Source organism: Anomaloglossus baeobatrachus, assembly GCF_048569485.1.
Source record: "Anomaloglossus baeobatrachus isolate aAnoBae1 chromosome 9 unlocalized genomic scaffold, aAnoBae1.hap1 SUPER_9_unloc_1, whole genome shotgun sequence".
Taxonomy (NCBI): Eukaryota; Metazoa; Chordata; class Amphibia; order Anura; family Aromobatidae; genus Anomaloglossus; species Anomaloglossus baeobatrachus.
This window is the reverse complement of record NW_027441819.1, coordinates 753,600-768,767: the sequence shown is the minus strand read 5'-3', so window position 1 is coordinate 768,767 and position 15,168 is coordinate 753,600. Positions and strand designations below refer to the sequence as shown.

The following is a 15,168-nucleotide window of genomic DNA, read 5'->3' as shown; positions in this document are numbered from 1 at the left end:
AGCAGAGGTGTAATGTGAGGTGATTTACCCCAGCAGAGGTGTAATGTGAGGTAATTTACCCCTCCAGCAGAGGTGTAATGTGAGGTGATTTACCCCTCCAGCAGAGGTGTAATGTGAGGTGATTTACCCCTCCAGCAGAGGTGTAATGTGAGGTGATTTACCCCTCCAGCAGAGGTGTAATGTGAGGTGATTTACCCCAGCAGAGGTGTAATGTGAGGTGATTTACCCCAGCAGAGGTGTAATGTGAGGTAATTTACCCCTCCAGCAGAGGTGTAATGTGAGGTGATTTACCCCTCCAGCAGAGGTGTAATGTGAGGTGATTTACCCCAGCAGAGGTGTAATGTGAGGTGATTTACCCCAGCAGAGGTGTAATGTGAGGTAATTTACCCCTCCAGCAGAGGTGTAATGTGAGGTGATTTACCCCACTTCATCAGGAAATCCAGCAGTATTGGTGGTGTCTGTAGGGAGGTCAGAGTATCTGCCGCGTTAGGGGGGGGATTTGGGGGTCTGCCTTTGGGGTGGGGTTCTCCGTAGGTGGTTGGGGGTCCTCCTTTTGGTTTCAGGGGGTCAGGGGTCCTCTCTAGGTGTGCGAGGGTCCTTTCAAGGTGTGCAGAAGTTTGGGGTTCTTTCTAGGTGTAAGGTAGTCTTACCTAATTGTACGGGGGTCCTCCTTAGGTGTGAGGGGGTTGATGGTCCTACCTAGGTGTGCTGGGTCGGGGGTCATCCTTAGGTGTCCTGGTGCAATGTCTGGTCGAGGGTCCTCCTTATGTGTGCGAGGGCAGGATCTGGCCGGAGGGTCCTCTCTTGGTGTGGAGGGACTTACCCAGGTGTGCGGGGGTTGGGGGTCCTCCCTAGTTGTGTGAGGATTAGGGTCTTCCCTAGGTGTAATGTCATTGGGGTCCTATCTAGGTGGTCGAGGGACCTCGTAAAGTGTCTGGGCACAGGTCCTCCCGAGTTCTGTGGGGTTACGCGTTCTCCTGACGTTGCCTGTGGCTGGAGTGTATGGGTGGGGTGTTTCTGTGCATTGAGAGGAGTCTGATGTTGCCTCTGCCAGTATTCGTGTGGCTGGAGTGTATGGGCGGGGTTTACGTGCAGTGGGAGAAGTCTGACATTGCTTGTGCCAGGATTGGTGTGGCTGAAGTGTATGGGTGGGGCTTCTGTGCAGTGGGAGGAGTCTGACATTGCTTGTGCCAGGATTGGTGTGGCTGGAGTGTATGGGTGGGGCTTCTGTGCAGTGGGAGGAGTCTGACATTGCTTGTGCCAGGATTGGTGTGGCTGGAGTGTATGGGTGGGGCTTCTGTGCAGTGGAAGGAGTCTCACATTGCCTGTGCCAGGATTGGTGTAGCTGGAGTGTATGGGTGGGGTCTTTCTGCAGTGGGAGGGGTGTCAGTGCAATGGGCGGGGGTCTCTGTGGTGGGAGGAGTCTCCATGCAGTGGGCGAGGTCTCTGTGTAGTGGGTGGAGTCTGATGTCTGTGCCTCTTGTCTTGCAGTGTTTTCCCCCGGGAGCTGAAGGAAGTGTTTGCGTCCTGGAGGCAGGAGTGTAACAGCCGGGGGCGCCCGGACATCAGCGAGAGACTGATCAGCGCCTCTCTGTTCCTGCGCTTCCTCTGTCCGGCCATCATGTCTCCTTCCTTATTTAACCTTCTTCAGGAATATCCGGACGACCGCACCGCTCGCACTTTAACCTTGATTGCCAAAGTCACCCAGAACCTCGCCAACTTCGCAAAGTAAGAGGGGGAGGGGAGGCAGCGGAGGCGTCTGTGCTCCTCACATTGCCCCTTCAGAGAGGAGGAGGACAAACTGTGGCGCCACCTACTGGAAGTAGCAATCCTAACACTCAGTATGGACCGTAAACCAAGGCCCATCACAGGACTGAGGATAAAAGCCAAACAGCTCCCTCGGTGGAGACCCCATACTCTGGGATATGTGCCCCCCCCCCAGTGGAGACCCCCCGTGCTCCGGGATATGTGGGCCTCCCATCCCAGTGGAGACACCGTGCTCCGGGATATGTGCCCCTCCCCCCCCCAACGGACACCCCGTGCTTCAGGATGTTGCCCCCCACCCCGCCCCCCAGTGGAGATGCCATGCTCTGAGATGGGGAATCCCCAACCCCCCACCCCCCCGGTGGAGACCCCGTGGATCCGGGATATGGCCCCTCCCCCCTTTCCCCCGGTGGAGATCCCGTTCTCCGGGATGTCACCCCTCTTTATCCTGTGAGCCTCATACTGTTTTTATAGCATAGTCTGTATTGGTTTTGTAGTGTCAGTGTTGCACCATACTGACCACAGATCGGTGTATTATCATGGCGTCAGATTTACATAGGAGGGGGAGGGGGTGACACTGGATCCGCTCTGTATCCACATATTACATGTCCTGTTATATCCCGTCTGTATACACAGTGTATACCCTAGAGGAGAGCTGGCGGTGCCATTTATTGAGGGATTGTAATGTATTGTGGATGAGGCCATTATTTTCTCTGACAAACGGTTTCCATTCACCAGTCCTATGATTTTGGCTGGTGACGGCCATTCGGTTTGGAGGTCTTGTAGTAACCTCTTATCTCTGTGTGTAGAGGTGTAGTGTCGCTCGGAGGCGTGCAGGACCCGCCCTACATCAGAGATCTTCTGTCCGGAGATGGGCGTGGTCCGAGCCCCTGATATTACCCAGCGTAGCGGTTTGGATGCCTTTATAGTAGCCCCTGATCTCAGAGTATCAGGTCTATTCTTGAGCACGCTCTGCGTGTAGAGGTGTAGTGTCTCTCGGAGGCATGCAGGACCTTCCATCAGGAGGCTTTGAGAAAGTGACCGAGTTTTGTCATTTTTTGGTGGTTTTGTAGATTTGCCTCTAGTAGGGCATGGAGTAATAGTAAAATCTCCTCCTATTAGGAGGGCTCCCTGCTTTACAGGGGATATTATGGCCGTTATATCTTTGAGGTGGGATCGTACACAGAGAAAATGGTGGATATTTTGCTGTTGATGCTGCGTATTAGAACGATATTTCGTCCATCCACGTCTAGAATGTTTTGGATTAGTTGAAAGTCGCCAGTATTTTTGAATAGCGATCGCCTCTCCTCTTCCCTGTCACATAGGCAAAGGGAATGGTGGGGAGTAGCCGTGTGTTGTAGCCGGTGTTTCCTCACTATCCAGGGGAGGGTCCTGAATACACACAATATTGGCAGTAAGTGTCCGGGGTCTCTCCATAATAAGGATCTATTTATTCCCTTTACATTAGAAGAGATATGCAGCACCATATATTACAGATAAGATCAATATATCCCACTAGACAAACTGGGAGAAAGGGGAGTAACGCAGGTAGGAGCAAAAAACGGGAATAACGCAGGTACGAACAAGAAAAAAAATAGGAATAATGCAGGTACGAGCAAAAACGGGAATAACGTAGGTACGAGCAAAAACGGGAATAACGTAGGTACGGGCAAAAAAACGGGAATAACACAGGTACGAGCAAAAACGGGAATAACGCAGGTACGAGCAAAAACGGGAATAACGCAGGTACGAGCAAAAACGGGAATAACGCAGGTACGAGCAACAACGAGAATAACGCAGGTACGAGCAACAACGAGAATAACGCAGGTACGAGCAAAAACGGGAATAACGCAGGTACGAGCAACAACGAGAATAACGCAGGTACGAGCAACAACGAGAATAACGCAGGTACGAGCAACAACGGGAATAACGCAGGTACGAGCAACAACGGGAATAACGCAGGTACGAGCAACAAAGGGAATAACGCAGGTACGAGCAACAACGGGAATAACGCAGGTACGAGCAACAACGGGAATAACGCAGGTACGAGCAACAACGGGAATAACGCAGGTACGAGCAACAACGGGAATAACGCAGGTACGAGCAAAAAACAGGATTAACGCAGGTACGAGCAAAAAACAGGAATAACGCAGGTACGAGCAAAAAACAGGAATAACGCAGGTACGAGCAAAAAACAACGGGAATTACGCAGGTACGAACAAAAAACTGTCCAGATCTCAGTGAACCCATTGGACATGCACCGTTATCCAGTATATAATGGGGGAAACCACAAACATTTCCCCCACAGCCTGTAATGAAAAAATAGTTATACAAATCTTTTTTTTTTTTTTAATCTTTTTTTTTTAAAAACAAAAGACAAACAGAGCAAGTAAATAATCATGTAACTTACATCTGGATCAGGTCCACTCCTTCATCAGCATCGGCGGTTTCTTCATTGGTGAGCTCGTATTCTCGTCCACAGATCAGGTCCACTCCTTCATCGGTGGCCTCTTCATTGGTGAGCTTGTATCCTCGTCCACAGTCGCCAGTGACCACTGCAGCAGTCATGGCCTCTTGGAGGGATGTGAGGATGTGGGTGACTCTGTTCTTGGTAACCATCATCTTGACTGGGTAGCCCCATTTGTATCGGGTGCTGTTATCAAACAGGACTCGCTGTTGAGAGCTCCCATCTCCTGTTCAGGGTAGCGGCGGACAGATCGGTGAACACCAGCAGCTCTTTAAACCTGACCGGAAGGCCCGTTTTTTCTGTTGTTGCTCTGGTTATGGCCTCTTTGAAGTGGTAGAAATGGAGCCGGGCGATCCTGGGTGCGGAGTTAGGGTCACTCTTGGGTTTCGGGATCCTGTGCGCTCTGTTTATGAGGAGGTCTCGCTGCTATGCATCGGGAATCAGTGCTGTGAAGACGTCTGTTAGGGACTACCTCAGCGCGTCTGCGTTTAAGCTGTCCGGGATCCCTCCGAAGTTCAGGTCCGCCAGCTTCAGGGTGGGGATCTCCTCATCTGTCTCGTTATGGGCCGTGGTGTGTTCCTCCAGCTTCAGGGCGGGGATCTCCTCATCTGTCTGGTAATGGGTCGTGGTGTGTTCCTCCAGCTTCAAGGCGGTGATCTCCTCATCTGTCTGGTAATGGGTCGTGGTGTGTTCCTCCAGCTTCAAGGCGGTGATCTCTTCATCTTTCTGGTTATGGGTCATGGTGTGTTCCTCCAGCTTCAAGGCGGTGATCTCTTCATCTTTCTGGTTATGGGTCATGGTGTGTTCCTCCAGCTTCAAGGCGGAGACCTCCTCATCTGTATGGTTATGGGCCATAGTGTGTTCCTCCAGCTTCAGGGCAGGGATCTCCTCATCTGTCTCGTTATGGGCTGTGGTGTGTTCCTTCAGTGTTCCTCTGTGTGCTATGTCTTTCGGCTGCAGTGATGTCCCTGTGTATGGCTGGCTTCAGAGTGGCCTCTGTTATGGAGGCTGAGCTCTGACTGTTACACTTGCTGTGAGCCTGGAGGTCTCTCAGGGCTATGATGAGCCTTGGTATTGGGTCCATCTTGTGGATTAGGATTGATACTTCCAGTAGGTGGCGCCATAGTTTGTCGTCTTCCTCTCTGAAAAGGCAATGTTCGAATTTAATTTCCCAGAGGAGCATTGTGAGGCCTTAAGTCTCCTCACACTGTCAGACACCTCACTCCACACTTGCACCCAGGGGAGATGAAAGCGGCGGGGTCCGCTCAGTCAGGGGACACAAGGAGGGGTTTACTGCAGGTGGCCACTAGGGGCGCACTGATATTGTGGGCGCACAGACCCCTGCAGAGGCCCCCTGAGATTAATGTGAGTAGCCCAGAGCACTGGGGCAGAGGGAAGGCCACCATATTGACAGATAATAACGTGAGGAGGAGGAGGGGTGACATAGACACACAGGTGACACGAGGGTCCGGTGTCCACAGGTTCGGCAGTAAGGAGGAGTACATGTCCTTCATGAATCAGTTCCTGGAGCACGAATGGACCAACATGCAGAGATTCCTCCTGGAGATCTCCAACCCAGAAACCATCTCCAACACGGCCGGATTTGAGGGCTACATCGACCTGGGTCGGGAGCTGTCCATGCTGCACTCCTTGCTATGGGAGGTGGTCTCCATGGATCAGGTCAGTGCCCCTATACGTAATGCACGTGTGTGTACATACATGTATATATACAGTGGCTGGATCCATGGTGTCCATCCCTGCAGGCCACCGTAGCCAAGCTGGGCCCCCTGCCGCGTATCCTGCGGGATGTGAACACTGCGCTCAGCAATCCGTCCAGTGTACAGGGATCCGTCACAAGCGATCACTCAGCCACCACGCCGAACACCAGCAACAACATCTCCACCGGCCTCCAGAAGATGGTGATCGAGAACGACTTATCTGGGTAAGAGACGCAGAGCCCCCTGTGCAGCTACTCCACCTGTGCAGCCCGGCACCCCTCCCGCTCCCTGTGCACCCCCTCCCGCTCCCTGTGCAGCTCGGTGCCCCTCCCGTTCCCTGTGCAGCCCAGCGCCCCTCCCGTTCCCTGTGCACCCTCTCCCTCTCCCTGTGCACCCCCTCCCTCTCCCTGTGCACCCCCTCCCTCTCCCTGTGCACCCCCTCCCTCTCCCTGTGCAGTCCGGCGCCCCTCCCGCTCCCTGTGCACCCCCTCCCGCTCCCTGTGCACCCCCTCCCGCTCCCTGTCCACCCCCTCCCGCTCCCTGTGCACCCCCTCCCGCTCCCTGTGCAGCCCGGCGCCCCTCCCGCTCCCTGTGCACCCCCTCCCGCTCCCTGTGCACCCCCTCCCGCTCTCTGTGCAGCCCGGCGCCCCTCCCGCTCCCTGTGCACCCCCTCCCTCTCCCTGTGCAGCCCCTCTCTCTCCCTGTGCAGCCCGGTGCCCCTCCCGCTCCCTGTGCAGCCCGGCGCCCCTCCCGCTCCCTGTGTACCCCCTCCAGCTCCCTGTGCACCGCCTCCCGCTCCCTGTGCAGCCCGGCGCCCCTCCCGCTCCCTGTGCAGCCCGGCGCCGCTCCCGCTCCCTGTGCAGCCCGGCGCCGCTCCCGCTCCCTGTGCAGCCCGGCGCCGCTCCCGCTCCCTGTGCAGCCCGGCGCCGCTCCCGCTCCCTGTGCAGCCCGGCGCCGCTCCCGCTCCCTGTGCAGCCTGGCGCCCCCTCCCGCTCCCTGTGCAGCCTGGCGCCCCCTCCCGCTCCCTGTGCAGCCTGGCGCCCCCTCCCGCTCCCTGTGCAGCCTGGCGCCCCCTCCCGCTCCCTGTGCAGCCCGGCGCCCCCTCCCGCTCCCTGTGCAGCCCGGCGCCCCCTCCCACTCCCTGTGCAGCCGGGCACCCCATCCCGCTCCCTGTGCAGCCGGGCACCCCCTACCGCTCCCTGTGCAGCCAGGCACCCCCTACTGCTCCCTGCGCAGCCGGGCACCCCCTCCACCCACCCCCGCTGCAGAACGCAACCCCCTTCCATGCAGCCCAACCCCCCCTTCTCTGGTTGCAGAATGCAACTCCTTTCCCCCCTGTGCAGCCTGGACCTAAACAACACCTACCTCCCTCTTCCCTCCTGTGCAACCCAGACACCCCCTCCTCTGCAGCATGGAAATGCCAACTTCCCTCTGTACAGCCCGGCAACTTCCCAGCTCCCCACCCATGTGCAGCCCGGCCCCCCTGTGCATCCCCCAGTTTCAGCCCTTGCAGGACTGTACATGACATCTCCCTCGGCTGATGAGATGTAATCACTGTGTAGTGGCCGGGGGAGGGGGAGAGGGAACTACCGGCCTCATCTCTCCTAACAAGATAATTAGGAGACACAAGGAAGGAGGCGGCGGGGGTCTCTAATCACCACGTCGGGCTATAACGCTGCACAGCCGGAGGCACATCTGCCGGAGACCCCCACTGTACATGTCGGGTGGGGGGGGGGTAATCCCAGTGATCTCTTCATGTCCCCAACTCCTGTCAGCTGCCCCTCTCTGATCACTAAGTCTCTCCCGGCTGCTGCAGTGATGAGGACGTGTAAAGATGGCGCCCGAGCGACAGCAGCAGCGTGACACCAGATATTACCCCCCGAGTGGGGGAGAACTGGAGTGCGGCCCCCACTTACACCTCGTCTCCTCCCGGTCTGATGTTGTTAGTGGGGGGGAGGGGGGAGGATTGCTGGAGCACGACCCCCACCCCCTCCCCGGTCTGATGTTGTTAGTGGGGGGAGGGAGGATTGCTGGAGTGCGGCCTCCGCTTACACCCAGTATCCCCCCTTCCTGATCTGATGTTCTCAGGTCATTAGTGGGGGGGGAGGGGGGAGAATTGCTGGAGCGTGGCCCCCACTTACAACCCCGTCTCCCCCCGGTCTGATGTTCTCAGGTCATTAGTGGGGGGGAGGATTGCTGGAGCGTGGCCCCCACTTACACCTCGTCTCCCCCCGGTCTGATGTTTTCAGGGTATTAGTGGGGGTGAGGAGGGAGGATTGCTGGAGCGTGGCCCCCACTTACACCTCGTCTCCCCCCGGTCTGATGTTCTCAGGGTATTAGTGGGGGTGAGGAGGGAGGATTGCTGGAGCGTGGCCCCCACTTACAACCCTGTCTCCCCCCCGGTCTGATGTTCTCAGGGTATTAGTGGGGGTGAGGAGGGAGAATTGCTGCAGCGCGGCCCCCACTTACACCCCGTCTCCCTCTTTATTATCTCACCCTAGTCTGATAGATTTCACCAGGTTGCCATCTCCAACTCCTGAAAACAAGGACTTATTTTTTGTCACAAGGTCTGCCGGAGTTCAGCCCTCGCCGGCACGGAGCTCCAGTTACTCGGAGGCCAACGAGCCGGATGTGCAGATAACTAATGGCAGCAAGAGCTTGTCCATGGTTGACCTGCAGGACAACCGTGTTTTGGACATTGGCACCACTGCCCCTGTCATCCAGGACTCCTTAAATGACAGCCAGACGTCCTTCAGTCAGTTACAAGCAATATGGACGGCGCGGACGCCGCAGGGTAATATAATGACTATGACCACCGCCAGGAGGACAGGACAGACGCCCACCACCCCCAATGCCGATGCCACACTGGGGAGACCACAACTCCTGGCTCCTCTATCGTTCCAGAACCCCGTTTATCAGATGGCAGCAGGTCTGCCGGTGTCACCGCGGGGGTTGGGAGACTCGGGCTCAGAGTGTCACAGCTCGTTGAGCTCTCATAGTAACAGCGAGGACATGGCTGCCACCAAACATGGATTTATTACCATGGCCAACAGTGACGACTTCAGCAGGCGCGTGGGGGACGTGTCCAGGAGACAGCTCTCCTTGTCCGAAAAGACTGGTCAGCCGACCATGCCAAGACAGAACAGCTCTGGTCCTCAGCGGAGAATAGATCAACCCCCTCCTCCTCCCCCACCGCCAATGACCAGGGGCAGGACGCCCCCAACGCTACTCAACACTGCCCCCTACCCCAGACCATCAAGCGGCAGCATGATGTCCTCCTCCCCGGATTGGCCCGGCAGCGGAGCCCGCATGAGGCAGCAATCGTCATCCTCCAAGGGAGACAGCCCAGAGATGAAGAGGACGGTGCACAAACAGGTGGGTGGTCTGTTATTACCTGGGAACATGGAACCTTTGCTAATGAGGGGTGGAGAGTCTGCTCAGGTGACCTGTGCTAACTAGGGGCGGGGAGTCTGATCATGTGACATTTGCTAATGAGGGGCAGAGATTCTGGTCAGGTGACCTGTGCTAATGAGGGGCAGACATTCTGGTCAGGTGACCTGTGCTAACGAGGGGCAGAGATTCTGGTCAGGTGACCTGTGCTAACGAGGGGCGGAAAGTCTGGTCAGGTGACCTGTGCTAATGAGGGGTTGAGAGTCTGGTCATGTGACCTGTGCTAACTACGGGCAGAGAGTCTGATCATGTGACCTGTGCTAATGAGGGGCAGAGATTCTGGTCAGGTGACCTGTACTAATGAGGGGCAGAGATTCTGGTCAGGTGACCTGTACTAATGAGGGGCAGAGATTCTGGTCAGGTGACCTGTGCTAACGAGGAGCAGAGCTTCTGGTCAGGTGACCTGTGCTAACGAGGTGTGGGGGGTCTGGTCAGGTGACCTGTGCTAACGAGGTGTGGGGGGTCTGGTCAGGTGACCTGTGCTAACGAGGGGCGGGGAGTCTGGTTAGGTAATACATAGAGATGAGGAAGCGATATAACCTGATACAGCACTGAGAAGAGAACGCTTATTGTGGTTGAATGAGATGAGGAGGAGATGTAGGGTGGTGCAGAACTGTGGAGAGGATATGTAGGGTGGTAGACAGAAACGAGGAGGATATGTATGGCAACGTTGCACTGTGGAGAGCGTGGGTAGGCTGACAGACAGAAATGAGCAGATGTAGGACGGGTAAGGTGGTAGACACAGATGAGATGTATGGTGGTGCAGTACTGCGGAGAGTATGGGTAAAATGGTAGACAGAGATGAGAAGGAAATGTAGGGAGGTTCAGAACTATGGAGAGGGCGGGTAGGGTGATAGTCAGAGATGAAGATGAGATCTGACTGCAGACTTGTAGCCTAAGGCAGGACAACCCCTTTCCGAAATGTGTTGTTAGAGCACACTTGAAAGTAGATGCTGGGTCTTGGCCGGATTGTCTGGGGTAGAGCCTTCCAGAGAACTAGTGTGAGAACGAGTGAAGTCCTAGAGAAGGAATATTTAGATTATAGAGGATGTTTGTCAATAGTGGACAAGAGGGCGGATAGGCTGGTAGATGTGGCGACACGAGGATCAGTGGGTGGTCTCGTCTGCTAGCCTGGCTGTCTTCAGAAAGACCACATGAACCAGGGCTCATCCCACTGAACGCTCACACTCCGTCCTCGTGGGAAAAACACAACTTGGACAACACAGGGTGAGGGAACCACACATTGGTGAGACCAACAGTTAAAAACATATTGTACATTCCCATCAAGACACAAAATGGTACAAGTAACAGAGTCTCATCCTTCCGCTGGCTCACCAGGGATTAGAGCCTTTGGGGCTTCCAGGGCCACTATCCCAGCCAGCAGCACCCCGCTTTTGGTGAGCTCCCACTGAGAGGACTTAGCAGCAAGGGTAGGAAGCTTCCCGAGCACAGTGAGGTATATAGCCAGGAGACCGGATTGTCCCAGCCTGGGTTCTCCAGTGAGTTTGTGGGATCAACATTGAGCAGTGACGCAGTTCTGTGCGCCTCTAGGTGATACCGTAGCTCCTACTCTGAGCACGTTTAGAATATCAGTTCTGTGCTCCTCCAGCTGCTACCATAGCTCCTACCCTGAGGTCTTGTAGGATATCAATTCTGTGCTCCTCCAGCTGGTACAATAGCTCCTACCCTGAGCTCATGTAGAATATCAGTTCTCTGCTCCTCCAGCTGGTACTATAGTTCCTACCCTCAGGTCTTGTAGTATATCAATTCTGTGCTCCTCCAGCTGAATCCATAGCTCCTACCCTGTGGTCATGTAGAATATCTCCCTGGTGACAAGAGCAAGGCCCTTTTATACCAATCGGTTCATTCTCAAGACAGGGTATTATGTCTTACAGGATTGGTGGAGACTGCTGCTCTCTGGTCACTAGTTCAATCCGACTGTATAATTTCCCTGTGTACTCTGTAAATGTGGATTGCCTCAGCCCCTCTGACTGCAGACAATAAGGCTCCGATCAGCCTGACATTTGAAAATGGCTAACTTCTCTTGATTTAACGCACAATAGGACCCATACGTCTGGCCTAATTAAGTTCAGCCCCCACACAAGTTGCCAAATGCTGAGTTGTCACATTCCCCCTTCTTAATTCGCTGGATCCTGGTGAGGGTCTCTATTGATGGACTGTCCTGACAAGTAGAAAAGGATCATCCGAAGCTTAAGTCTGGCAGCCCCATCATTTTTCAGCTGGAGGAATGTAGTCTCGCATTCTGGGTTCCAGGTGAGGTTACGGGCATACCTTTTGGTGGTGAGGTCAGTGAGAGGCTTGGCTACTGTACTGTAATTGGGGATAAACTTTCTATAATATCTTATGGTCTCTAGGAATGTGCAGACCTGTTTTTGGATGACTATGTGGGTCACTGGGTAATGGCTTCTACTTTTGTAGGTTCTGGATGAATGTGTACCCACTTCCCACCTCCTCCATCCCCATCTGGCACGTGTCAGGTCGGATGGTGAGTTGGGCTTTGGCTATCTTTTGCAGCACCTGGGACATGCGCTGAAGATGCTCTTCCCAGGTGTCGCTGTAGATCACAATGTCATCCAAGTAGGCCTGGTCATAAATCTGATATCCCTCTAGTGGTTGGTCCACCATCCTTTGGAAGGTAGCCGGGGCTGTCTTCCTCCCATATGGCATACTGGTGAACTCATACAGGCCAAAAGGGGTGATCAATGCTGACTTCCCTTGAGCCTCCTTCATGAGTGGGATCTGTCAGTATCCCTTGCTCAGATTGAGGGTAGATATAAACCCAGATCCCCCTAATCTGTCCAGCAGTTCATCCACTCAGGGCATGGGGGAGGCGTTTATAACAGTGACCTCATTGGGTCGTCTATAGTCTACCCAGAGGCGAGTACTCTTGTCCTTCTTGGACACCAACACCACACTGACAGCCCAGGGGCTATGGGAGGGAACTATGACTCCCATATTTAATGTGATCCACCTCGGCCTCCATCATTGTCCACACTGGGGGTGCCACCCTGTAAGCTGGTTGTCTGAGTGGAGTGGCTGACCCCGGGGTTGAAATGATGCTGGATCAGGCCAACATGTGAACTGGGGTCCATATTGTCTTAGCAGGTTTGTTAACTGCTGCTTCTGGGATGGACCAAACTGAGTTAATGACCTCTCTTTCCTCATAAGCTTTTAGCTTGTTGAATGGTAGTTACGTTCACGAACACCTGCTTGATCCAGGGCCATGGTGTAATCAGTATTCCCACATCTGGCAATGGTGAATGGACCTGCCCACATGGCTTGCAGCTTGTTTTTGCACATGGGTACTAGTACCAGGACCTTTTGTCCACAGGCAAATTCTCGGAGGCAGGCAGTGCGGTTGTAACATTGTTGGTGCCTTTCCTAAGCTACTTCTAAATTTCCGTGGGCTAAGGCCATGAGGTGCCTCATCCTTTCCCTAAATTTTTGAACATAATAAAGTATGAGAACGTCTTCTGTGGGGAAGGTGCCCTCCTAACGCTCTCATACCAGCTCTAAAAGCGCTTGTACTTTTCGGCCATCCAGCAATTTGAAGGGGGAGAACCCGTCAAAATCCTGCAGCACCTCTCAGTAAGCAAAGAGGAGCTGCTGCAGGGTTTTCTCCCAGTCCCTCCACCGCCTTGCACTCCACATACCGGCTAATGAGCTGTTTGAGAATTACGTTGGAGCGCTCACACAACCCATTAGCTTCAGGGTGGTGCACATGGGCGGACTCCATGTTTCTTTTCAAGGGTCTGAATCAGCTCACTTTGGAACTTTGCACCCTTGTTGGTCAATACCTCCTACAGAAACCTTACGCTACTAAAAAATGGCCAGTAGAGCTTGAGCCACGTGCTCCGCATCTATGGGTGACAAGGCAACAGATCTAAGTAGTGGGTGGCAAAGTCAACCAAGGTGAGGATGATCCTTTTTACGCTGTTGCTGGGGATGGCTAAATCGCCTACTAAATCAATGTCACCGACCTTGACGGACTGCATGTGACAATGAGGTTAGGTGCTGTAGAGCGACAATCATGTTGTAGGTTGGGGTCAGGGTATATCACTTCTGCGATTGTTGGTGTGTCTAAGGGGTAGTATAAGGGCTCGTATTGGCAGACGTTGACATTCTGTGCCGGCAGACTGGCAGGGGGCATCAGGCCCCGGGTTTGGAGACCATCTTTGGCCATATGGCTAAGGTGTCTGCACGCATAACAACGCTGTTGGTTAGGCAACTCACGGGCCCTGTTTTTAAACCTTTGTCCTGGTGGGGTCTCTGCTGAGTAGTGGGATAGTCCTGCTCTGGTGGCTGACGTCCACTCGAGAGTCCCTGGTTGAGGGTTGTCCTGGGATTGGTGGGCCTATTAAGTCTGTAGCAAGGTAGATTGGCTGTAAACTCATAAGCCAACTGGGCTGCTTGCGCTGGGGTGTCAGGTTTCCAGTTGGCTACCAATTCTCGTATTTCTGGGTCCATCTTCTCCAGAAGTTGTCTGAGCACATTCACGTCCCTGAGGGCAGCAGTGCAGTGGGCAGCCGGACCATCGAGCCAGCGGTTAGTGCTGTCGGACTTGACTGCCGAATCCTACATAGGAGACACCCTGGTGAGACAAAGTCCAGAATTTGATGCAATACCTCTCAGGAGTTATGGTTCAAAGGGCCAACAAGGTGTCCTTAATAATCCTATTGTCCAGGCAGTCCTGAGGCCCAAGTGATCGGACAGGCTCCTGGACTCGTCCAGTCAAACTAGTCCACAGGTATTTGGCCCTATCAGCTGTGGGTATCTGCTGCATTAGAGTCTCAAAGCTTTGCAGGTGTTCATCTATCTGTGTTGGACTCATTAAACACTGGCAACGTTCCTGAAGTGGAGATGATTTCCTTGGTAATTGACCATCATGGAGGTTGAGACTGGTACTGATGGTAGGGGAACTGGAACTCCCAAATCTAATTCTTTAACATAAGCCCTCTCCCTGCTTGAGGCTCTGGGTCCAATTGCGACCAACAAATCCTGGATTGTTTGTGACTGGGTTGTTGCTTGCAGACTGCCATGGGATCCCTGATCTGGCACGCAGTTTACTTTGTGTCACCTTCGTCAGGGTCTTCATCTTTCGCCACATCCCAGTGGGCCAATTCCTGGATCAACTCTGACCAAATGTCGGTGGCCCTGTATTCAATCTGTCGAATATGGCACAGCTCCTGTTGTTGCAGTTTACTGCTGTGGCTGTATGGCCTTTCCAGTCTTCTTCCCAAGGCCGAGCTGGTGGGGTTGGACATGGTGGTGTCTGAAACCTGTATGCCTCACCTATGGCCTATAGGGTATGTCTATATTCCTACCTGGTTGTTGAGCCCTTGGGTGAGGTCTATGAGCACCAGTCCCCTGCAGCTCCCTTGGATCAGCATGGCTAAGTAATATCCCACCGCTGACACCAGCTGCTATGGAGACATGGTCAGTAGGTTCTCTCGTCCACTGGCATGGTTGTGTTCAGAAAGACTGCACGGACCAGGGCTCATCCCACTGTACACTCACACTCCTTCCCCATGGGTAAAACACTGCTCAGACAACACAGGGTGAGGGAACCACACATTGGTAAGACTTTATTGGTCAACCAACAGGCAAGACATAGTGTACGTTTCCAGCAAAACATAGTGTACGTTTCCAGCAAAACACAAGAGACAGAGTCTCGCCTTTCAGTTGTCCTGCAAGGGATTTGAATCTTCGGGGCTTCCAGGGTCAACTATCACTGTCATCAGCACCTCG

General features: G+C 54.1%; 1 protein-coding gene across 7 annotated transcripts in view; it reads left to right on the top strand.

Annotated features, from left to right (window-relative positions):
* Positions 1–15,168, top strand: part of DAB2IP (DAB2 interacting protein) — a 191,994-nt gene that overhangs the window by 148,141 nt on the left and 28,685 nt on the right. For 6 of the 7 annotated variants that reach the window (XM_075331855.1, XM_075331852.1, XM_075331851.1 and 3 more), the window contains 4 exons: positions 1,492–1,728; positions 5,713–5,911; positions 5,995–6,173; positions 8,451–9,324. In XM_075331855.1, the coding sequence (XP_075187970.1) occupies positions 1,492–1,728; positions 5,713–5,911; positions 5,995–6,173; positions 8,451–9,324 (1,489 nt within the window). The remainder of the gene's footprint in view (positions 1–1,491; positions 1,729–5,712; positions 5,912–5,994; positions 6,174–8,450; positions 9,325–15,168) is intronic. The other variant, XM_075331854.1, reaches the window with a different exon arrangement.